The sequence below is a fragment of the Pristiophorus japonicus genome, chromosome 2, assembly GCF_044704955.1.
Source record: "Pristiophorus japonicus isolate sPriJap1 chromosome 2, sPriJap1.hap1, whole genome shotgun sequence".
Lineage (NCBI taxonomy): Eukaryota > Metazoa > Chordata > Chondrichthyes > Pristiophoridae > Pristiophorus > Pristiophorus japonicus.
The window spans coordinates 368,015,099-368,039,290 of record NC_091978.1 but is presented as its reverse complement, the minus strand read 5'-3'; the positions used below and the strand labels follow the sequence as shown (position 1 = coordinate 368,039,290).

Below are 24,192 nucleotides of genomic sequence, written 5' to 3'. Positions count from 1 at the left end.
TCATTAACTGACTTGCACCACTCTGCAATGTAGCGTGTTGTGGACTGTGTTTAGTTTGGATTGGATCATAGCCACTCAAACAGAGTATAGTCTTGGGGAGTTTGTGAATTCTAAACAAAGCTTCAGTATTCGAGTTCTGGTGCGACCACAGAGGTGGTTCCCCACAACAGCACATTGATATAGCGCCTTTATCAACAACTTGCATTGATATAGCGCCTTTAACAACAACTTGCATTGATATAGCGCCTTTAATAACTTCAACAACAATTTGTAATTATATAACGCTTCGAACGTAGTAAAACGTCCCAAGGTGCTTCACAGGAGTGTTTGAAGACAAAAAAAAGAAACTTGACACCGAGCCACATAAGAAGAAATTACAGCAGATGGTCAAAGAGGGAGGTTTTAGGGAGCGTCTTGAAGGAGGTAGGAGAGGTAGAGAGGCGGAGAGGTTTAGGGAGGGAGTTCCAGAGCTTGGGGCCCAGCCAACAGAAGGCACGGCCACCGATGGTGGAGCGATTATAATCAGGGATGCTCAAGAGGGCAGAATTAGAGGAGCGTAGATATCTCAGGGGGGTTGTGGGGCTGGAGAAGATTACAGAGATAGGGAGGGGCAAGGCCATGGAGGGATTTGCAAACAAGGATGAGGATTTTGAAATCGAAGCGTTGCTTATCTGGGAGCCAATGTAGGTCAGCGAGCACAGCGCGTGATGGGTGAGCGGGACTCGGTGCGAGTTAGGACACGGGGCAGCGAGCACAGGGGGTGATGGGTGAGTGGGACTCGGTGCGAGTTAGGACACGGGGCAGTGAGCACAGTGGGTGATGGGTCAGCGGGACTCGGTGCGAGTTAGGACACGGGGCAGCGAGCACAGGGGGTGATGGGTGAGCGGGACTCGGTGCGAGTTAGGACACGGGGCAGCGAGCACAGGGGGTGATGGGTGAGCGGGACTCGGTGCAAGTTAGGACACGGGGCAGTGAGCACAGGGGGTGATGGGTGAGCGGGACTCGGTGCGAGTTAGGACACGGGGCAGCGAGCACAGGGGGTGATGGGTGAGCGGGACTCGGTGCGAGTTAGGACACGGGGCAGCGAGCACAGGGGGTGATGGGTGAGCGGGACTGGGTGTGAGTTAGGACACGGGGCAGTGAGCACAGGGGGTGATGGGTGAGCGGGACTTGGTGCGAGTTAGGACACGGGGCAGTGAGCACAAGGGCTGATGGGTGAGCGGGACTCGGTGCGAGTTAGGACACGGGCAGCCGAGCTTTGGATCACCTCATGTTTACGGAGAGGCGGACGTTATGACAGAGACGGCAGTAGGCGGTCTTAGTGATGGAGAGGACGTAGGGCCAGAAGGTCAGCTCAGGGTCAAATAGAACAGCAGGGTTGCAAACAGTCTGGTCCAGTCTGCGACAGTGGCCAGGGAGGGGAATACAATTCATACAACCTGGCAGCACCATCCCTGGGAGCGCATGACGTCCATCGTAGCGAACTCTTCCATTCTCCAACACTGACATCAGCTTGACACAAACAAACATTATATTTTCCTAAGAAAACTAGTTGAAGTCTGAAAGTGGTGGGACAGTGCAGAGCTGCACCTTACAGATAGTCAGTGTGCGTAGTCACTACAATGGATGATCAGTGAGTTATTTTTGGTTCTGATTAGCGCAACATTCTGGTGCCAAAGATTAGACACAGGGCGATTATCGTTCTCTCCTGTTGCCATTGTCCTCAGAGCACTGGGTGCATGCCAGTCATGGGACGAGCCAGCAGATATAACTCTGAATTGTTCTCCGAATCAGTGTAAAGCAGAATACCTCTGTTGCTCTGTAACTGATATCCAAATGCCATTGATTTTTACACTCGCGTCCTCCCCCGTCCCCAACTTGATTTGCTACTCTCATCAATTCCCTCCCCTGTGTGGTGCCTGTCACTCTCCATGACATCGCCCCCACCTTAGGTCAAGTGTCAAACCTGACGGTGAGTGTCCAGCAGGCTATCTGATTGCGGGGGATGTGACCCACCAGCCTCCTCGTTCCCATACAGCCAAGGGAGACACATACGTAGACTTGTATTTATCATCATCGTCCATCATCATCATAGGCAGTCCCTCGGGGTTGAGGAAGACTTGCTTCCACTCTAAAAGTGAGTTCTCAGGTGACTGAACACAGGTGGGACAGACAGCCGTTGAGGGAAAGGGTGGGTGGGGAGTCTGGTTTGCCGCACGCTCCTTCCGCTGCCTGCGCTTGATTTCTGCATGCTCTCGGCGATGAGATTCGAGGTGCTCAGCGCCCTCCCGGATGCACTTCCTCCACTTAGGGCGATCTTTGGCCAGGGACTCCCAGGTGTCGGTGGGGATGTTGCACTTTATCAAGAAGGCTTTGAGGGTGTCCTTGAAATGTTTTCTCTGCCCACCTGGGGATCGCCTGCCGTGTAGGAGTTCAAGTAGAGTGCTTGCTTTGGGAGTCTTGTGTCGGGCATGCGAACAATGTGGCCCGCCCAATGGAGCTGTTCGAGTGTGGCCAGTGCCTCGATGCTGGAGATGTCGGCTGGTCGAGGACGCTAATGTTGATGCGTCTGTCCTCCCAGGGGATTTGCAGGCACCAGATAATCTGTTTTAGTGATGTTGGTTGCGGGATAACGAGGGAAGGAGTCAGTGGTTAGGAACGCAGTTTGTGGTGGGGACCAAAGATAATGGCTTTGGTATTCCCAATATTTAATTGGAGAAAATTTCTGCTCATCCAGTGCTGGATGTCGGACAAGCAATCTGACAATTTAGATACCAAGACACCGGGGATAACTCCCCTGCTCTTCTTCGAAATAATGCCATGGTATCTTTTTACTTCTGCCTGAGAGTGCAGAATGAGGTCTTGGTTTCCTGTCTCATCTGGAAGACGGCACCTCTGACAGTGCAGCGCTCCCTCAGACGGTGACACTGTGAGTGTCGGCCTAGATTTTGTGCTCAATTCTATGGAGTGGGACTTAAGCCTTGTGATTCAGATGTGAGAGTGCTACCCACTGGAGGAATGGAGAGTGAGTGACAACGAAGCAAAACAAGGCCAGGAACTTCCCTCACAGTTGCTCCCAATCCTCTGGTATAACTTGGTCGGAAATCACAACCCTCTGAAATATCCAAAAATCTGTCGATCTCCGCCTTGAATATACTCAGTGCTGACCATCCACAGTCCTCTGGGGGAGAAAATTTCAAAGATTCACAATCCTTTGTGAAGAACTTCCTCCTCAACTCAACACTAAATGGCCGACCCCTTATCCTGAGACTGTGACCCATGGTTCTAGACTCCCCAGCCCCGGGAAAACATCCTCCCTGCATCTACCCTGTCAATCCCCTTAAGAATTGTATATGTTTCAATGAGATCACCTCTCATTCTTCTAAATACTAGAGAATATAGGCCTAATCTACTCAATCTATCCACATAGGAAAGTCAAGCTCAAGAATCAGTCTAGTCAACCTTTGTTTCATTCTCTCTAATGCAGGTATATCTTTCCTTAGGTAACAAGACCAAAACTTGTTACCTAAGATGTGGTCTCTCCAAGGCCTTATATAACTGCATTAAGACTTTCCTACTCATACTCAAATCCTCATGTAATAAAAGCTATCATGCCATTTGCTTTCCGAATTGCTTGCTGTACCAAGTGTCAGCTGTGGCTCAGTGGGCAGAAGGTTGTGGGTTCAAATCCCTCCCCAGGGACTTGAGCAGATGAATCTAGGCTGACACTCCCAGTGCAGTGCTGAGGGAGCGTTGCACTGTCGGAGGTAACATCTTTCCGATGAGATGTTAAACCGAGGCCCCATCTGCCCTCTCAGGCGGATGTAAAAGATCCCATGGTGCTATTTTGAAGAAGAGCAGGGGAGTTATCCCCGGTGTCCTGGGGCCAATATTTATCCCTCAATCAACATAACAAAAACAGCTTATCTGGTCATTATACCATTGCTCTTTGTGGGAGCTTGCTGTGCGCAAATTGGCTGCCGCGTTTTCCGCATTACAACACTGACTACACTCCAAGCGTACTTCATTGGCTGTAAAGTGCTTTGAGACGTCCGGTGGTCGTGAAAGGCGTTATATAAATGCAAGTCTTCCTTTAACATATCTATATCACATTGCAGGCTATTTGCATCCTCCTCACAGCTTACTTTCCCACCTAATCATTGAGAAGTAGCTGCTCATGGAGAGAGAAATCTGCTCCAACCAACCTCTCGTTATCCGTTTCAGGCAGAGATTATATTATAACCATAGTATCCATGAGAAACAGGCTTAGTTTGCGCTGACCTTGCGATTATAATGTAAACGCAGGCTTGAATCCAGAGTCAGAGGCTGTCCTGACACCAGAGACCCCTGTAATTTGAGTCAGGGTCAGGTCAAGCATTAACACCCCCTCCCCACAAGGATATAGACAGAGAAACAAGAATACGGATGGCTGTAATAGCAATGATGAGAAGGAAATGAGCCAGGATGATGGGGAAATGAGATACATATCAGAAAGGAGATAAAGATCGAGTGAAAACTGCTGAAAAGGCCAAAGTATGTGAGATACACAGAGGGAGACCAATATCAAGAGAAGGTGAAGGGACAGATAAGCAATATGAGAAATAACTGAGGAAATGACAGAAAGACCAACTATAGCTGCGGAGGCTCCTGTCATTTACACTCGCAAAAGGCCAATCGATTCAGATGGCCAAAATATTTGTGGACTGTTCATTTTTCCAAAGCCCACTGGGCTATGGTATTATTTCTAACATAATCTTCATTTGATTACAACAGTCATTTGCAGGTTAGTAAATTGGGGGAATATCTCCGTAAGTATTTGCCAATATCTGGGTCAAATTTCTAGCCATGTATAATCGGGTAAAATCAGGCCTTGTCATCGACTAGTCAACCCGTTTACACAGCTATAACTCATACCGTTAATTCTGAAGGTGAATTGGAGGTCCATGAATGGCTTGTTAATCCTTCATTTGCTTGTAAACTTCAAATCTCTTGGTGGCCTCGTCCCTCCCTATCTCTGTAACCTCCTCCAGCCCGACAACCCTCCGAGATCTCTGCCCTCCTCCAATTCTGGCCTCTTGCACATATTAGATTTCCATCGCTGCACCATTGATGGCCGTGTCTTCAGCTGCCTTGGCCCCAAGCATTGGAATTCCCTCCCTAAACCTCTCCGCCTCTCTACCTCTCTCTTCTCCTTAAATACGCACCTTGAAACCTACCTCTTTGACCAAGCTTTTGGTCACCTGTCCCAATAACTCCTTACGTGGCTTGGTGTCAAATTTTGTTTGCTACGACGCTGCTGTGAAGCACCTTGGGGTGTTTTGCTACGTTAAAGGTGCTATATAAATGCAAGTTGGTGTTGGTATACGTTGCATCAAAGGAAAAAGGTGTGGGGCTATGGGAGCAACAGCAGGGGAGTGGGACTAATGGGATGGCTTTGTCAAAGGGTTGGTACAGGCTTAAAGGATCGAATAGACTCATTCTGAGCTGCAAGGTTCTACGATTCTTGGTCTTTCTGATTCTAAGGCAGGCATGTTGGATTTTGACTGCTGAACATTTTATTTTCTGCCTTCTATGATTCCGTGATTCTCGTGCCAGTACACAGCAATGCAAGGTGTGGAGAGTGGAGTTATCCAGAGTATCGCATGGCTTCACTTGTCATCTATCAGCCGTGGCTCAGTCTCTTGTCTCTGAGTCAGAGGGTTGTGTGTTCAAGTCCCAAACTCTGCAAAATGAGCACACAAATCTATGCTGACAATCCAGTGCCGTGCCGAGGGAGTGCTGCACTGTCAGAGGTGCCGTCTTTCAGCTGAGACATTCAACCCAGGTCCCGTCTGCTCTCTCAGGTGGATGTAAAAGATCCCACGGCACTGTTTTGAAGAAGAGCAGGGGAGCTATTTTCCGATCAACATCACCAAAACAGGTGATCTGGGTCATTATTACATTGCTGTTTGTGGGAGCTTGCTGTGCGTTTCTTACATTACAACAGTGACTACACTCCAACAAGTGCTTCATTGGCTGTAATGCGCTGTAGCGCATCCGGTGGTCATGACAGGCGCCACATAAATGCAAGTCTTTAACATGGCTCTTCACCAGCAGCAGCAGGAGTCGGTCACAGTGGAGGAAGAGAAGGAAAAGCTTGAATTGGTGGAGCTGAAATGTGATTCCGAGGTTACACCTGAAAACAGAGCAAATCCAGCTATTGTGATTATAGGGCAATAAATTCGGCTGTTTAGCGGCGCCATCAGCGCCAGAGAGGGGGCGCTAACCACCTCCCGCCTGAGCGCCGCGAACGTCAGTGACGGTTTAGCGGCGGCACTGACGGTTTGCGCTGCGCTCGCTAGCCCCGCCCACTGGGTGATGTCACCAAGCATGCAACGCCTCCGTAGTCCTGCGTTTCGTAAAGTTACTTTTTCGCCTGCGGTAGCGCCTGGCACTGATACCTGCAGGGGATAGCAGTCGGTCCAGCGACGATCCCTGGGCGATAGCGTCCGGAGCGCGAGATAAGGGCGGAAATTTCATTTATTCAACTTCTATGTATATGGGCTGGATTTTCGGCTTGGCTAATTTCGGGGCGGTAATGGCGGCGGGGCGGTAAAGTTTGCGCCTGGGATCAGTTTGCGCCTCAGTCAGCAAAATTGGGCAGCTGGGCCCTGAGTGTGGGGCGAGGCGCTAAGGGAGGCGTTACACACCTTTCTCAGGGCGCTAGGCCGGCTGAGCATGGCAAAATCCCCGAGCTAAACAGCCGGCCTCGGAGCGCTTTATGAGAGGCGTGGAGCGGAGAAAAAACGTGAAAAAAACCCACCAAAAACATTCCCAATAAATAATTCACGCCACCACAACATAATTCGCAAACATAAATAAAAGAGAAACCAATCCCACTTACCTGAGGTGGACATTACTTACCCCACTGCAGCCGCTACAGGTCGGGCCGCCTGTTTTCACAGGTGGTCCCAGCAGGGGATGCTGCGGGGCGTTACGGATCGGGTGGCAGTCCAAAATCGAGCCGTTGTCGCAACCTAGGGCATTGCACACTGGCTCGCCTCTTCCGGGCGGTAATGCTCCGCGCCCCCCCTGCCCAAACCGGCCCCGAAAACGCCCGGCGGGGTGCTGGAAGCTGGAAGCTCACCCTCTGGGGCGAAAACAGGACCGGAAAATCCAGCCCATAATTACTTGTGGGGAAGGATGGGTGAACATTTCACAAGGATTCTTGTTTTTAGCTTCTTCGAGTCGGCCTTGTGCGCCAACACTCCGTTAGCGCCCGGAGAGCAGCGTGTAACGCTTCCCTGTAGCGCTCCACTCTCCTCTTGGAGCGATACAACTGAATATCCCACTTTGAGGCGGTAGACATCACCTGGTGCTAAAGATAGCGCCTCGCGGGCACTATCACCGCCTCACAGCGGGCGGCACCGAATTTCCAGCCCATACAGTGTCTGTGCGGAGAGAAAGAAAATGGTGTCGTTTTTTTTCCCTGCGTGTCGCCAAACGGTGGTGTGGGCTCTGCTTCTGCAGCAGGTGCAGTTTTGTCCCAGTGACTTACTTTTACCAGCAGAGGTCACTCAGTGTAAAATAAATGGTGTGTCAGTTTCTCTCTCCTCACTGAAGCTTAAAGCCAAGATTGGAGCGGGCAGGTGATATTTCAGAAGGAGGACGAGCGTGGACTGCTCATCTCATTTTTCAAGCGCACTCCTCTCCCTGGGCTGTAATTATTCCTCATCATACCCCCCCCCACCCACACCCACCGCCCCTGCTCAGCAGCAGCCTAGCTTCACATCATGCTCGCTATCATTTATACACAGCAGAGTGCTCGACAGGGGTTAACTAACCCCGGTGTGCTGGGACACACACGAGAAGTGCCCGCGTCTGCCCTTCAGTTGTGAAATTGCCCGTGACCTATGTCCGGCCGCGTGATCCAGCCGCCCCGTTTGCGTTACTTGCCGTTTCGCGGAGTAGCGAGATAGCAGCGAGCGCCTGTGAAAACGTGTCACCGCGGGTATCGCCTGCTCTTACTGTGGACCAATCAAACGGGACAGTAACACTGTGCGCAGTTCTGGTCACCACATGACAGGAATGATGCAATTGCACTGGAGAGGGTACAGAGGAGATTTGTGGGGATGTTGCCTGGACTGGAGAATTCTAGCCATGAGGAAAGCTAGGCTGCAGTCCCTGTAGAAATGGAAGCACAACCCCTTTCTTTGTGAATGATTTCTGACATTAAGATAAATCTGCCTTGGGAAAAATGCTATCAGGTTGGGCTGAGGCTCCGTAATAATACATTTGAAAATCGTCCAGAGGCAGACTGTTGTGTGCGAGCAACTCCTGGTTAAAGACCCACACTGATACGGACACGATAGGCCGAAATGGCCTCCTTCCCTGCTGTAAATGTCTAAATTTCTATGAAATCTCTATACACCGCTTGGTCTGGGTGTCACTTTATATTTCTTCTGGATACAGTAATAGGAAAGACTGAACAGGCTGGGTCTCGTTCCTCTAGACAAGCGAAGGCTGAGGAACCTGATAGAGGTCTTTCAAATTATAAAGAGGTTCAATAGGGTAGACATAGAGAAGATATTTTTGCTTGTGGATGTAATGTATTTGCTTCATGGGTTCTTTGCTTAAGAATTCATAGCAACACATTGCTATTAAGAACTAGTTGTTTTATTAGCAAAAGGTTTAACAATCACACGACACATTAGCAGTTCATCCACCAGGCTCACAACTGCATACCTCATCGTGGATGACCTAGACCCAACTGGCTGGGGTTTTATTAAGTCTTGTGAACATCACGTGACTGGGTAAGCCACTCGTAACACAACAGCTCTACATACCTGTGAGCATACATTACCGCGAGTGAGACCAGAACTAGAGGCCATAAATATAAGATAGTCACTAATAAATCCAATGGGGAATTCAGGAGAAACTTCTTTACCCAGAGAGTGGTGAGAATGTGGAACTCGCTGCCACAGGGAGGGGTTGAGGAGAATAGTATCGATGCATTTAAGGGGAAGCTGGATAAACACATGAGGGAGAAAGGAACCTAAGAACATAAGAAATAGCAGCAAAAGTCAGCCACACTGCCCCTCGAGCCTGCACCGCCGTTCAATAAGATCATAGTTGATCTTCTATCTCAACTCCACTTTCCCGCCTAGTCCATGTGGTGAAGGTGCTCCCACAGTGCTGTTAGGGAGGGAGTTCCAGGATTGTGACCTAGCGACGATGAAGGAACGGCCGATATATTTCCAAGTCAGGATGGTGTGTGACTGGGAGGGGAACGTGGAGGTGGTGGTGTTCCCATGCGCCTGCTGCCCTTGTCCTTCTAGGTGGTAGAGGTTGCGGGTTTGGGAATTGAAAAGCCTGATTCCCTCCAACACCTAAGGTTGTGGGCAGATATCAAAGCAGAGGGCACTATAGATTTTAGTGAGCATCACCTTTCCACCCAGACTTTACTTGAAACTTCACCTTCTCCTGCCTCAAACAAAAACCTTTAAAATGTTTCTGCAATGTTTCTGAAACCCTCATGCCTTTGTTACCTCTAGACTTGACTATTCCAACGCACTCCTGGCTGGCCTTCCAAATTCTGGCGGAGCAGGCTCGAGGGGCCATATGGCCTACTCATGTTCCTATTTCTTATGTTCTTATGTTAAAGGCGCTATATAAATACAAGTAGTTGTTGTTGTACAAAAGGCAAAATGCAGCGGATGCTGGAAATCTGAAATAGTAACAGAAAACGCTGGAAATACTCAACGGGTCAGGCAGCATCAGTGGAGAGAGAAACAGAGTTAACGTTTCAGGTCGATGACGTTTCATCTGAATTCAGAGAAATTCTGTGTAACTCCTTAGAGCAGTGAAGATTTAATGGAGGTGTTCAAAATGATGCAGGGTTTTGATAGAGTAAATAAGAGGAGGATCGGTAACCAAAGGATACAGATTTAAGGTAATTGGCAAAAACACCATGGGGGAGATAAGGAGAACCTTTATTTACGCGGTGAGTTGTTGTGATCGGGAACGCGCAGCCAGATTCAATAGTAACTTTGAAAAAGGAATTGGATAAATACTGGAAAAGAAAAAAAAATGCAGGGTTATGGGGGAAAGAAAAATAAGAAAGATTTACGTTTATATAGCGCCTTTCACGACCACCGGATATCTCAAAGCACGTGCCAGACATTGAAGTACTTTTGGACTGTAGTCACTGTTGTAATGTGGGAAACGCGGCAGCCAATTTGCGCACAGCAAGCTCCCACAAACAGCAATGTGATAATGACCAGATAATCTGTTTTCGTTATATTGATTGAGGGATAAATATTGGCCCAGGACACTGGAAATAACTCACCTGCTCTTCTTTGAAATAGTGTTGTGGGATTTTTTACATCCAGCTGAGAGAGCAGACGGGGCCTCGGTTTAACGTCTCATCTGAAAGACGGCACCTCCGACAGTGCAGCGCTCCCTCAGCACTGCACCGGGTGTGTCAGCCTAGCTTTATGTGCTCAAGTTCCTGGAGTGAGAGGAATGGGACTAAATGGATCGCTCTTTCAAAAAGCCGACACAGACTCAATGGGCTGAATGGCCTCCTTCTGTGCTGTGAGATTTTAGGAACTCCATTGTTTCCAGTGAGCGTTTAACAGGGAACATTTACGATAAAAACAAGCTTGAAATAAAAATGAAGTAATTTGTCTCATCATATTTTTTCCCCTTCATTGACTTCAGCTTATTTTACGTGTTGGAGACATTATGGAATTTAACTGAAACCTTGATCACATGAGGCTCTCATGCTGCTAAACAAGAAAATGAAAAGCATATTTGGAATTTATCTTAAGAAATCAAAGATACTGACTTTCCCAACATCACTTTGCAAGAAATGCTCTTCTCAGCAAAACAGCAGTGCCGTGAATAAATAAACTAAATTGACATTAATTCGGTTCCTGACCTTGGTAGCTGCATGCTTCAGATATATGACGGTCTCCATGGGGAGAAATGCCATGGTTGGTCCTGATCTTTCTCATGAAACCCTTTCTAACATTGCTTCTCAGGACCTGGTGCGTACAAACCCGTTCACAAGTCCACGCCCAGGATGGCTTTAATCGTTTCCAAGCAGCCACGTTTTAAAGACACCGATGTTCCCACTCCTGGCCCCGGAGACTATGAGGTAAGCTGGCTCGATGTTCGTTCCAACCCACTTATTCGGACAAGAACAGGTTGACTCTCTTATGTAGGTCGATTCTTAGAACATCTCTGCTCACCAAAAAGTAAAAGTTTCCAAAGATATTCGGGGAACATAGGAACAGGAGGAGGCCATCCAGCCCCTCGAGCCTGCTCCACCCTTTGTTAGCTTCTTGAGTTCCTACCCAAAGAGCTAGGTGACACAATTATGAGCTAAAGAATCAAGAAATACGATTGACAAATAAAACCGATCTTGGCTCTGGAACATAGGAAGGAACAGAGGAACAAGAGGAGGCCATTCAGCCCCTGGAGCCTGTTCCGCCATTCAGTTAGATCATGGCTGATCTGTATCGTAACTCTATCTGTCCGCCTTGGTTCCGTAGCCCTGAATACCCTTGTCCAACAAAAACATATCGACCTCAGCTTTTCAAATTTTCAGATTTTAAACCCCTCCCTCTGGTGGAAATGGAGTTAAGATGGAGTTAAAATGGAGGTGTTGGGCTTATCGCCCAGTTCCCATTGTGGCTGGGAGCCTTCTGTTGGGTGGCTGAAACATATGCCTGAGCCAGGAGGGACTGAGTTGCCAACCCATCCAGGATAGCCCTGGAGTCTCCAGGAATTAACCATTAATCTCCCAAGCTAAACCACAGAGCAAAATCACGGGTATTTTTTTTTCCTTCTCTTTGAACACTTTCGTTAATCAGTCATAAATATATTACAGAGGGCGGGAGGGAAAGGCTGTTTGACTGACAGTCAAGAATTATCCAATCGGGTAACGATTGGCGGCAGGTGGGGGGGCGGGCGCGGGAGGATGGATATGTCGGGCGACCAATGGCGGGAGCGTGAGGGCGGGGCATTTGGTCATGTGATGAAATGCGTCCAACCAGAGTTGGCCACCCGAGGTGGGAACTTCACTGATCTGGGGTATGGTAGCGGATTGGTTATGTTATCGACTAGTAATCCATAGACGTGAGCTCAAGTCCCACCACGGGGCAGCTGGAGGAATTTAAATTCAGTTAATTATATAAATCTGGAATTAAAAAGCTAGTATCAGTAATCATCATCATAGGCAGTCCCTCGTATCGAGGATGACTTGCTTCCACACCAAAAAGGGATGAGTTCACAGGCGTTTCAATGAAGGACCTAATATTCCAGGTCCTGAACTACATCCTGAAGGGTGGCAGATGCCTGTGTGTGGATTTTTTTAATGTGTGGGTGGCCGTTGCACACCAGCCACCACACGGGCTCGACAGAGCGAGGTCTTGGTCCAGTGGCAAGGGTTAACCAGGACGACTGGAGACCAGCTCTGCTGCACGGACCTAGTGCGCGCACATATCGCAGTGTGGGCTGGCCCGTTCTGGGCCCCAAACTCACGCCTCTCCTGGGCCCCGATCACATCCCTCTATGAACTCTTGCCGCCCCTTCGCCCCGACCTCGCCCCTCTAACTGTACCTGCCCGTACTGCAGTCAGCCGTCGCCCTCCTGCAGTGGTATGCCGCCTCACATTGCTCTCTCTCTCTCTGATGGCCAGTAATGGTGACCATGTAACTATCGGATTGTCATAAAAACCCAACAGGTTCACTAATGTCCTTCAGGGAAGGAAATCTGCTGCCCTTACCCGGTCTGGCCGATATGTGACTCCAGACCCACAGCAATGTGGTTGACTCTTAACTGCCCTCTGAAATGGCCCGGCCAGTTGTACTAAACCGCTATGACAAAGTCAGCGCTGTGTTGGAGCACCTTCACCACACGGACTGCAGCGGTTCCAGAAGGCGGCTCACCACCACCTTCTCAAGGACAATTAGGGATGGGCAATAAATGCCGGGATTGGCAGCGACGCCCACATCCCGTGAACGAATAACTAAAAAAATGTTATAATCTGTGCGAGTCGGGGTCCTACATCCTACACCGGACTCCGACGACATTTTAACGCCCGACTGGAAGGAATGTGCGGCAGAAGAGGCTCCAAGAGATAAGTGTTAAAGTTGGCTTCCTCGCGGAGCCGAGGGGGAGCAGAAATGCTCTTCCGTGCTTCACAGGAATGATGTGGGCGGCTGATGCCCTGGGCTCTCTCCCCCGCCCCCCACCCCCACAATTGCCCCTCCCTCCCCACCTCTGAAATTCGGGTCAGCATCCAGGCCGCCCGATATTGCCCCAACTGACTGTCTCTCTGTCTCTCTCTCTCTCTCTCTCTCCCTCTCTCTTCTCCGCCCCCCCCCCGCCCCGCCGACAGCCCGATGGTTAAGACCCAGCCTCTATTGCGTGTTAAGGCACCGATTCACAAAGGGAGCTGTCCATCTGAGAATTGTTATGTACCAAGACTGCAGCCATTAGCCGGTTAATCAAGCGGCAGTCGAGAACTGACTACAATTTTATGCTCAATTAATTGTGTGTGGTGGGGTGGGGGTGGCAGAAGAACTCGAGCAACCAGCCATGTTTCTGTATTGGGGTCTCATACCTTATATACACACACACACCTTTTTACATTATCAACTTCCTATAGGGGGTTAAATCCAGCCGTGTAGTGAGAATTACAAGTGTCACGAGAAGTGGGTGGTTCCGCAGTGAAATGGGAATAATGCCGCCGTTTTGATTAATTACAGTGGCCCAGGTTCACACGTTTAATAATTAGTCATAGGGTAGTAATCTAATAAGTGTTATATGTAATACACTGATATTACAAATCATCCCACGACACACAGCATGCTGTACCGTAATGTACCTCTAGCTTTGGGACTTTTGTTTTTGCCGTGGCCGCAGGTCAAACAAGACTTTGGCATCGTTGGGCCATTTCTGCTTTGATGTAGAGCCACATTGCACCCAAATTGTGTAAATTGACGCCTTATAGATTGTGGTATTTCCAGCATTGTGATGGGGGTGCAATAGCTGTAATTAACAGGAACATTTCATGGGTCAGTACCGCTCCGTCTTGAACCTGTCCTTCTGGGTTTTGACTTTCACAGTTTTTTTATGCAATAGAAAGGAAGACTTGAATTTATATAGCGCCTTCACAACCTGAGGAAGTCTCAAAACGCTTCACAGCCAATGCAGTACATTTTGGAGTGTAGTCACTGTTGTAATGTGGGAAATGTGGCAGCTAATTTGCACACAGCAAGATCCCACAATCAGCAATGTGACAATGACCAGGTTACCTGTTTTGTAATGATGTTGGTTGAGGGATAAATATAGGTAACACCTCTAAGTCAGAAGGTCCTGAGTTCATATCTCACTCCAGGAACTTAAACACACACACCCAGGGCAGTGCTGAGGGAGCGCCGCACTGTCGGAGGGGCAGTGCTGAGGGAGCGCCGTACTGTCGGAGGGACAGTGCTGAGGGAGCGCCGCACTGTCAGAGGGGCAGTACTGAGGGAGCGCCATACTATCAGAGGGGCAGTGCTGAGGGAGCGCCACACTATCGGAGGGGCAGTGCTGAGGGAGTGCCACACTGTCGGAGGGGCAGTGCTGAGGGAGTGCCACACTGTCGGAGGGGCAGCACTGAGGGAGTGCCACACTGTCAGAGGGGCAGTACTGAAGAAGCGTTGCACTGTTGGAGGGGCAAAACTGGGAGTGCTGCACTGTCGGGGACATTACTGAGGGAGAGTGGCACTGTCGAAAGGGCGGTACTGAGGGAGCGCCGTACTGTCGGAGGGACAGTGCTGAGGGAGCGCCGCACTGTCAGAGGGGCAGTACTGAGGGAGCGCCACACTATCAGAGGGGCAGTGCTGAGGGAGCGCCACACTATCAGAGGGGCAGTGCTGAGGGAGCGCCACACTGTCGGAGGGGCAGTGCTGAGGGAGTGCCACACTGTCGGAGGGGCAGTGCTGAGGGAGTGCCACACTGTCGGAGGGGCAGTACTGAGGGAGTGCCGCACTGTCGGAGGGGCAAAACTGGGAGTGCTGCACTGTCGGGGGGCAGTGCTGAGGGAGCACCGCACTGTCAGAAGGGCAGTACTGAAGGAGTGCTGCACTGTCGGAGGGGCAGTACTGAAGGAGCGCCGCACTGTCAGAGGGGCAGTACTGAGGGAGCACTGCACTGTCGGAGGGGCAGTGCTGAGGGAGTGCTGCACTGTCGGAGGGGCAGCACTGAGGGAACGCTGCACTGTTGGAGAGGCAGTACTGAGAGAGCCCGCTGCACTGTTGGAGGTGCCTTCTTTCGGATGAAACGTTAAACTGAGGCCCCGTCTGCTCTCTCAGGTGGATGCAAAAAAATCTCATCTTGTGTCGATAAAGAGCAGGAGAGTTACCCTTGGTGTCCTGGGGTCAATATTTAACGCCTCAACCAATATCACTAAACACAGATGATCTAGTCATTATCACATTGCTGGTTGTGGGAGCTTGCTGTGCATAAATTGGCTGCATGTTTCCTACATTGCAACAGTGACTGCACTCCAAAAGCACTTTAGGACGTCCCGAGGTCGTGAAAGGCGCTATATAAATGCAAGTTCTTTTTTACCAACATCAGTTCACTCAATCCAATTTGAGAATTGAATCTGGGACTTATGCGGTCTAAATGGCTGCGTTCCACACTATGAAGTGTTATTGACCCAGGAGCAGTGTGTCAGGGACTGTTCTATACAATGCCTTCTGGCTCGGGCAAGATTCCACCATTGCACTGATCCGAAACCACAGAGGCTGTAGAAAATCACCAGCCACTGCATCAGCAATGCTGTTTTTTATTCTGAGTATAAATGTTAATCTGCCGCAAATGATGGCTATCCTTCTTTAGGCTTCATTTAAATAGGTCATCAGTTTGTTTTTCACCTATTTTAAGAAAGTATTCTTCAAACTAATTCATGTTCATAATTAGTGCGTGTGCGTGTGAGTGAGTGTGTATGTGTGAGAGTGTGAGTTTGTGAGAGTGTGAGTGTGTGAGAGTATGAAAGTGTGTGTGTGTGAGTGAGTGAGTGTGTGTGAGTGAGTGTCTGAGAGTGCGTGTGTGAGAGTGTGTGTGTGTGTGAGTGAGTGTGTGTGTGTGTCTGAGAGTGTGTGTGTGTGAGTGAGTGTGTGTGAGAGTGTGTGTGTCTGAGAGTGTGTGTGTGAGTGAGTGTGTGTGAGAGTGTGTGTGTGTCTGAGAGTGTGTGTGTGAGAGAGAGTATGAGAGTGTGTGAGTGTGTGTGAGAGTGTGAGAGTATGAGAGTGTGTGAGTGTGTATGTGAGTGAGTGAGTGTGTGAGTGAGTGTGTGTGTCTGAGAGTGTGTGTGTGAGTGAGTGTGTGTGAGAGTGTGAGAGTGTGTGTGTGTCTGAGAGTGTGTGTGTGTGTGTGAGAGAGAGTATGAGAGTGTGTGAGTGTGTGTGAGAGTGTGAGAGTATGAGAGTGTGTGAGTGTGTATGTGAGTGAGTGAGTGTGTGAGTGTGCACAATTACTATTATAAGAAAGACATCAAGAGAAAGACCAGAATTATTATCACCATCAGTACAATCTACAACCACAAGCACGAAGAGAAGCAGGAATCTGGGTCAAGAATATAAACTAACCCCATTCTTGATTGGGTACCATTTGCTTTCATGAACAGATTTCTTGCAAAATGGGGGGACATTTTTCAAGTGCAAGAAATCCACACACAAAACAAGTGAAACAAGACTTCAAACTTGGATCTGAGCCAAATTTGAATTTCAACTGTTGATTCAGACGTATTTTAATAGTAATGATTTGACCTCGAGTCCCATGGGTTGCACTGGTCTGTATAGAATCAAATGCAATGGATAGGCTTAGAAATTTATCCGCTGTTTTTAATCAATTGCTATATTTCTCTCTGCTCGCTTTACAATGAATTTATTAAGTACCCTGCGCTATTATAATGAATTAACTAATTGCTCTGTGCACTATTAATGAAATAGTTAATTACGCTATTTTTAATGAACTGGTTATAATTACTCTGTTACTTTCAGTAGATTGGTGAATAACTGTATGCAATTCAGAAAGAATGGGTTCATCGCTCTGCTGTTTAAATGAATAGGATAAATACTCGGAGGGCGAAATTGCCCTTTTTATAGCCCTGTTAGCGCCTCCGAGGGGCGCAAGACAGTTTTCACCCGGGGGGGCGGGGGGGCTATCACCTCTCAGGAAACTGTCTGGAGGTTTGGGGGGGGTGCACTGTACTGCCATGTTTACCGCCCAGGCCCATTGCGCAACCGGTCGTCGCCGTGAATGCCGACCTCTCACGGCCTCGCGCCGACCCTTTACCGCCCCGCGGGGGAAATTGCCTCCCGGGTGGTGCAAAGCTGGACAACATCCGCTTCTGGGGCGGTGCTTAAAGGGCCGCCATCATTGTTTGACGGCCGACTTTCGGATCTAGCGTGGTCCATGGTGCCGCCATCGTGCAGCCCGGCACTCTGTCTTGGGCACCGGGCTGCTGGCCCGGTTGCACGCTGTCCCGGTGGCCCAGCGGCAGCCGGCAGATGCCCAGCAGAGCGCACAGCGGCCCCTCCCCTTTATGCGAAGAGGAGGGGCGTCGAAGCGCGTCGGCGCCAGGCGGAGCATCCGCGTTGTGCTTGACTCCCCACCCTGGTTACCGCCCCCAAATGGGGATAGTGTAGGAAAGTAGAGTTGAGGTAGAAGATCAGCCATGGTCTCATTGAATGGCTCTGCTTGTTTTCAAGGACGGTAAGGGCCGGGCGCTAAATGTCCCGGCCCCGGAAGGTTACCGCCCCAATTATGGCACGGGGCAATTTTGCCCCCGCGGAGTGCTATCGTAAAGAATTGGCAATGAACTGGTTAATTGCTCTGAGTTACTTAGAATGAATCGGTTAATTAATCTGTGCGCTATTCTTAACGAGCGAGTTAATTACTCTGGCAGCTAGTTATAGTGAGTGGGTTAACACACATGGATGAAACTCTTGTTGTTTCCGTGTAACAAAGTAATCAAACTGGTTTGCTTTATCCGGGTTGTTAAACTGGAGAAAGTGGAATTCCATCCAACAGCATTAACTAGTTGGGTAAAATAGTGCAGAGGAATTTCTACCCTTTATATTACTCCTGTTGATGTCATCGCCCATAGCTCTCCATTTATTGCCCCTGATCAATTGGTGAATTGAAGCCATTACATAAGAACATAAGAATTAGGAGCAGGAGTAAACCATTTTGCCCCTCGAGCCTGCTCCACCATTCAAGATCATGGCTGATCTTCGACCTCAACTCCACTTTCCTGCACTATCCCAATTTCCCTTGATTCCCTCAATATCCAAAAATCTATCGATTACTGTCTTGATAAAGTGCCACAGGATCTTTTACATCCACTTGAGAGAGCAAACGGGGCCTCGGTTTAACGTCTCATCTGAAAGACGGCACCTCTGACACTGCAGCACCCCCTCACTACTGCACTGGAGTGTCAGCCTAGATTTTTATGCTCATGGCCCTGGAGTGGGACTTGATCCCACAATCTTCTGACCCAGAGACGAGTGTGCTACCCACTGAGCCACAGCTGATATTAGCGCTGCCTTGACCCTGTCGGCATATAAGAACATAAGAAATAGGAGTGGGAGCTGGCCATTCGGCCCCTCGAGACTGCTCCGCCATTCAATAAGATCAAGGCTGATCTGATTTTGGCCTCAGCTCCACTTCCCTGCCCGCTCCTCATAACCCTTGACTCACTTATCATTCAGAAATCTGTCTACCTCCACCTTAAATATATTCAATGACCCAGCTTCCACAGCTCTCTGGGGTACAGAATTCCAAATATTCACGACCCACTGAGAGAAGAAATTCCTCCTCATCTCCATTTTAAATGGCTTTACCTGCCATGGTAAACCAGGGCTGATTTCAGCTGTGACCATATCACCCTCAGAAATATCTAAAAGGCTTCAACCCCTCTTAATCTTGCTGCTTTTTAATGTTGAGCGATGTCTTTATCTCCTGAATTATTGTGAAATCCGCTACTGGACACTATAGTGTTAAATTTTCACTACTTTCACACTAAGGGTTCCATGTGCTAGCGCTTTGCGCAATTTCTACTGTAAAATACCAACACCTCTTCAAAATGTAATACAGGTGTGACATCCGAAATCCGGAAACCTCGGGACTGAGGCCGTTCTGGATTCTGTGTATTTCCGGATTTCGGAACGTCTTTGCCTGGGCCGAGGGTGGGGGAGGAGGCGAGGTCGGGCTGCTGAAAGTTGGAGTGAAGTTGGGCCGGGGCGAGGTCGGGCCGTCAAGATCTGGGGTGAGGTCAGGCCAGGGCGAGATCGGGCCGCTGACACACGGGGAGTTCGGATTTCGGGACATTTTCCAGTTTCCGGAACATTCCGAATTTCGGAACTCCGGATTTTGGACGCTCAACCTGTAGTTAAAAAAGACACAAAATGAAGCTTCACAGCATATTCATGCTTGAGTAGAGTGCAGTTCTTCGCAAGATTTTAAGATGACGCTTGGTTTTCATTGCCTTTTGACACACAGAAAATTGACGTTCAGGTGATTGGACTGTGTTTGAATCACGGCCATGGAAAGCAGTAAGAAAAGGAAACTGGTGCATATCAAAGCCAACCAAAATATTGCTTGTCGTATGAACATAAGAATTAGGAGCAGGAGCAGGCCGTACGGCCCCTCGATCTTGTTCCGCCATTTACTATCATAGTTGAACTTTGACCTCAACTCCACTTTCCCGCCCGATCTCCACATCCCTCGATTCCCCGCGAGTCCAAAAATCTATTGATCTCAGCCTTGAATATACTCATTGAGCATCCATAGCCCTCTGGGGTAAAGAATTCCAAACATTCATAACAATTTGAGTGAAGACATTTCTGAAATGGCCTTTCCCTTATCCTGAGACTGTGCCCCCTGGTTCTAGACACTCCAGCCCGGGGGAAACATCCTCCCTGCATCTACCCTGTCAATGCCCCTCAGAATCTTATATGTTTCACCGAGATCACCTCTCATTCTCCTAAAATCCAGGGAGTATAGGCCCAATCTACTCAACTGCCAAACTGTATTTAAATATCTTTCCTTTATGTCTGAAGTGTTCTGATAACATGATATATAGATTCAGCAACATTGGGACAGTCGGTATTGCTCTCATGAGTATCCACATTTTACCCAAAATTAATATTCTGTTGGCCAGTAGATCAGACTGTGGAGGGCTCGGAGTGTAAAAGTCCACGACTAATCACCAGCAGGGTCATCATCATAGGCAGTTCCTCGGGATCGAGGCGGACTTGCTTCCACTCTCAAAGTGAGTTATCAGGTGATTGAACAGTCCAATACGGGAATTACAGTCTCTGGTCACAGGTGGGACAGACAGTGGTTGAAGGAAAGGGTGGGTGGGGAATCTGGTTTGCTGTACGCTCCTTCCGCTGCCTGCACTTGCTTTCTGCATGTTCTTGGCGAAAAGATGCTCGAGGTGCTCAGCGCCCTCCCGGATGCACTTCCTCCACTTAGGGTGGTCTTTGACCAGGGACTCCCGGGTGTCGGTGGGGATGTTGCACTTTATCAAGGAGACTTTGAGGGTGTCCTTGAAATGTTTCCTCTGCCCACCTGGGGCTCGCTTGCTGTGTAGGAGTTCCGAGTAGAGCGCTTGCTTTGGGAGTCTTGTGTCGGGCATGCAAACGACGTGGCCCGCCTAACGGAGCTGGTCGAGTGTGGTCAGTGCTTCGATGCTGGGGATGTTGGCCTGAGCGAGAACACTGACGTTGATGCGTCTGTCCTCCCAGAGGGTAAAGGTTAATCGATAACTATTTTCTCTAGTGGTTCGGACTGGGAAGTGACTGTGCTTGACAACTGCAAAAAGAGACTTGCGCATTATATCTAGAATTACATAAAATCTACAGCACAGAAACAGGCCATTCGGCCCAACTGGTCTATGCTCCACACGTGCCTCTTCCACCCGACTTCCTCTCACCCCATCAGCATATCCTTCTATTCCTTTCTCCCTCAATGGCATTACCGTTTGAATTTGGGCCACCATCCCTTTTTGTCTCTCCAATCTCTCCTGTGTTCCAACCTGTCAAAGACCCTCCCTTTTGTTCTTTCTTCCCCTCCCCCTTTCAGTGCTTGTTAAGAATCCGTTCTTTCCAAACATTCGGCAGTTCTGACGAAGGGTCATCGACCTGAAACGTTAACTCTATTTCTCTCTCCACAGATGCTGCCCGACCTGCTGAGATTTCCAGCATTTACTGCTTTTATTCCAGATTCTAGCCTCCGCAGTATTTTGCTTTTGAATTCCTTTCTCCCTCATGTGTTTATCCAGCCTCTCCTTAAAATGCATCTATGCTATTCGCCTCAACCACTCCCTGTGGTAGCGAGTTCCACATTCTCACCACTCTTTAGCTTTCAGGTTTCGATCAGTTGGGTTGCAGGTTTGTTTGAATTTCGCATCTCCAAAGCCACATTTATACCACAAGAGCCTGCAACGCTGCCTCTGCTGTGTCGCAGTCCCTGTGTTATTTATTGAATTGCCTAAAATACTTCTGCAAGGCTGGTTACGGCGCTTGGGATTGGTCATGATAGATTTGATTTATAGGCTATCGAAATCTTCTGGCAAGTCACCAATAAACGGGAATACTTTAGGACTGTAAACATTTAACAGACTGAAAAAGCAGCAATTGCCAACATGTTCCATCAGAGTTTGAACAAACAAAAAAACCCCATCAATAATTGGCTTTATTCGCACGACGCCATCTGGGTAACCGATTCCGTGAGTGAGTCTTGTTGCGACTTGAATTCTCGGCCCTACTTTTTATTTAATTGCCCCGTGACCATATTAAAACACTGAGCCGTGACTCAGTGGGTAGCGCTCTTTCCTCCGAGTCAGAAGGTTGTGGGGATCAAGTCCCAGCTCCAGGAACCTGAACACAAAAATCCAGGCCGACACTCCCACTGAGGGAGTGCAGCACTGTCGGAGGTGCCGTTTTTTCGGATGCGACGTTAAACCGAGGCCCTGTCTGCTCTCTCGGGTGGATGTAACAGGCCCTATGGCACCAATATTCCCTGTAAGCTGAGCGGCCTTGCAGCGCTCCAGGGAACATGCACAGATGGCTTCACAATGTAAAAAACGCGCATGCGCAGTATTTTGAATGGCTCGCACAACCCCTTAAAGGGGCCGTGCGGGTACGCAGAAAATTAACAGGGAACATTGCACGGCGCTATTTTCGAAGAAGAGCAGGAAAGTTCTCCCCGGTGTTCCGGAGCAAAATATTTATCCCTCAATCAACATAATTAAAAAAAACAGATTGTGTGGTCATTCATCATCATCAGAGGCAGTCCCTCGAATCGAAGATGACCTGCCTCCACATCAAGAAGTTCACAGGTGTTTCAATAAAGGACCTAAAATTAAAGGTCCCGAAATACATGTTGAAGGGTGGAAGATGCCTGTGCATGGATTTTTTTAACGTGGAGTGACCGTTGCACACCAGCCACCACACGGACTTGACAGAGCGAGGTCTTGGTCCAGTGGCAAGGCTTACCCAGGACGACTGGAGACCAGCTCTGCTGCACGGACCTAGTGTGTACATATATCGCAGTGTGGGCTGGCCTGTGCTGCCCCTTGGCCCTCGCCTCTTCTGGCCCTGAACTCACGCCTCTCCTGGGCCCCGATCACGTCCCTCTACAATCTCTCGCCGCTCCTTCGCCCTGACCGCGCCGCTCCTGCTGTACCTGCCCGCGCTCCAATCAGCGACCTGGACCTTGGTGACGTCACTCTTCTCTGCCGTTGCTCTCCTGCTCCAGCCCGTGCTGCTCCCTGGAGTGGTATACCAGCACGCTGCTCCTTCCACTCCCCGGCCTGCTCCGATGGTGCTCGCAGACCAAGGGCCGCTGTTTGTGGGAGCTTTCTGATTGCAAATTGGCTGCCGCATTTCCCACATTACAACAGTGACTACATTTCGAAAAAATACTTTGTTGGCTGTAAAGCGCTTTGAGATGTCTGGTGGTCGTGAAAGGTGCTATATAAATGCAAGTCTTACTCACAGTCCCAATTTTAGCCTATTCATGGTCAGAAAGGCCGAAAACCATTCCTGAGCTGCATGCCAATCAGCTCATAATAGATTTTGTACGTGTCTGTCAGACATAGTCAAGTGTTGGCAGTGTAGAGGAAAATGTGATAGCAAATATTCCGGGCTCCTTAACTGTGCCTGGAGGTAACGCCAATTAGGGTTTTATGGCACTCCGGACTGAAGTGAAGCAATGGATTCCACTGAGAACTCTTACCAGCAGTACCGACCTCTTCCCCTCACTAAAATCTTGGGCTGAAGAATTAAGGCTCCATCTCAACTTCCATTGCTGTAGCCGCAAGTGCTCAGCTTAATCTATTCACGCACTGTTTGGCTTTCGGTGGAAACAAAATAATTTGGGCTGGATTTTCGTAGGGCTTGCGCCTCTGTCAGGATGGTGTGTGACTGGGAGGGGAACGTGGAGGTGGTGGTGTTCCCATGCGCCTGCTGCCCTTGTCCTTCCAGGTGGTAGAGGTCGCGGGTTTGGGAGGTGCTGCCGAAGAAGCCTTGGCGAGTTGCTGCAGTGCATCTTGTAGATGGTACACACTGCAACCAGGGGGCGCCGGTGGTGGAGGGAGCTAGCATGGTGGAGAGGTTTATGGAGGGAATTCCAGAGTTTAAGGCCGAAACAGCTAATAGGACTGAAGGCTAGTGACGTTTTGTACCCGTCCTGTGTGTGCTGGAGAGGGGGTTGTGCATGGGGGGGGGTTGGAGAAGAGAGAAACTGCATTTGCCTGTGAGCTAATAGCATTGTCCCTGTACATCAGAGGAAAATTGTCATGTATCTAACTACATCATCAGCGTCATCATAGGCAGTCCCTCAGAATCGAGGAAGATTTGCTTCCACTCTAAAAGAGAGTTCTTAGGTGGCTGAACAGTCCAAATACGAGAGCCACAGTCCCTGTCACAGGTAGGACAGATAGTCGTTGAGGGTAAGGGTGGGTGGGACTGGTTTGCTGCACGCTCCTTCCGCTGCCTGCGCTTGGTTTCTGCATGCTCTCGGCAACAAGACTCGAGGTGCTCAGCGCCCTCCCGGATGCACTTCCTCCACTTAGGGCGGTCTTTGGCCAGAGACTCCCAGGTGTCAGTGTGGATGTTACACTTTATCAGGGAGGCTTTG

At 49.2% G+C, this 24,192-nt stretch overlaps 1 protein-coding gene across 2 annotated transcripts in view; it reads left to right on the top strand.

The window, feature by feature from the left end:
- stpg2 (sperm-tail PG-rich repeat containing 2) overlaps positions 1-24,192 on the top strand; it is a 438,535-nt gene that overhangs the window by 272,366 nt on the left and 141,977 nt on the right. For both annotated transcript variants that reach the window (XM_070866156.1, XM_070866147.1), the window contains one exon: positions 11,025-11,140. In XM_070866156.1, the coding sequence (XP_070722257.1) occupies positions 11,025-11,140 (116 nt within the window). The remainder of the gene's footprint in view (positions 1-11,024; positions 11,141-24,192) is intronic.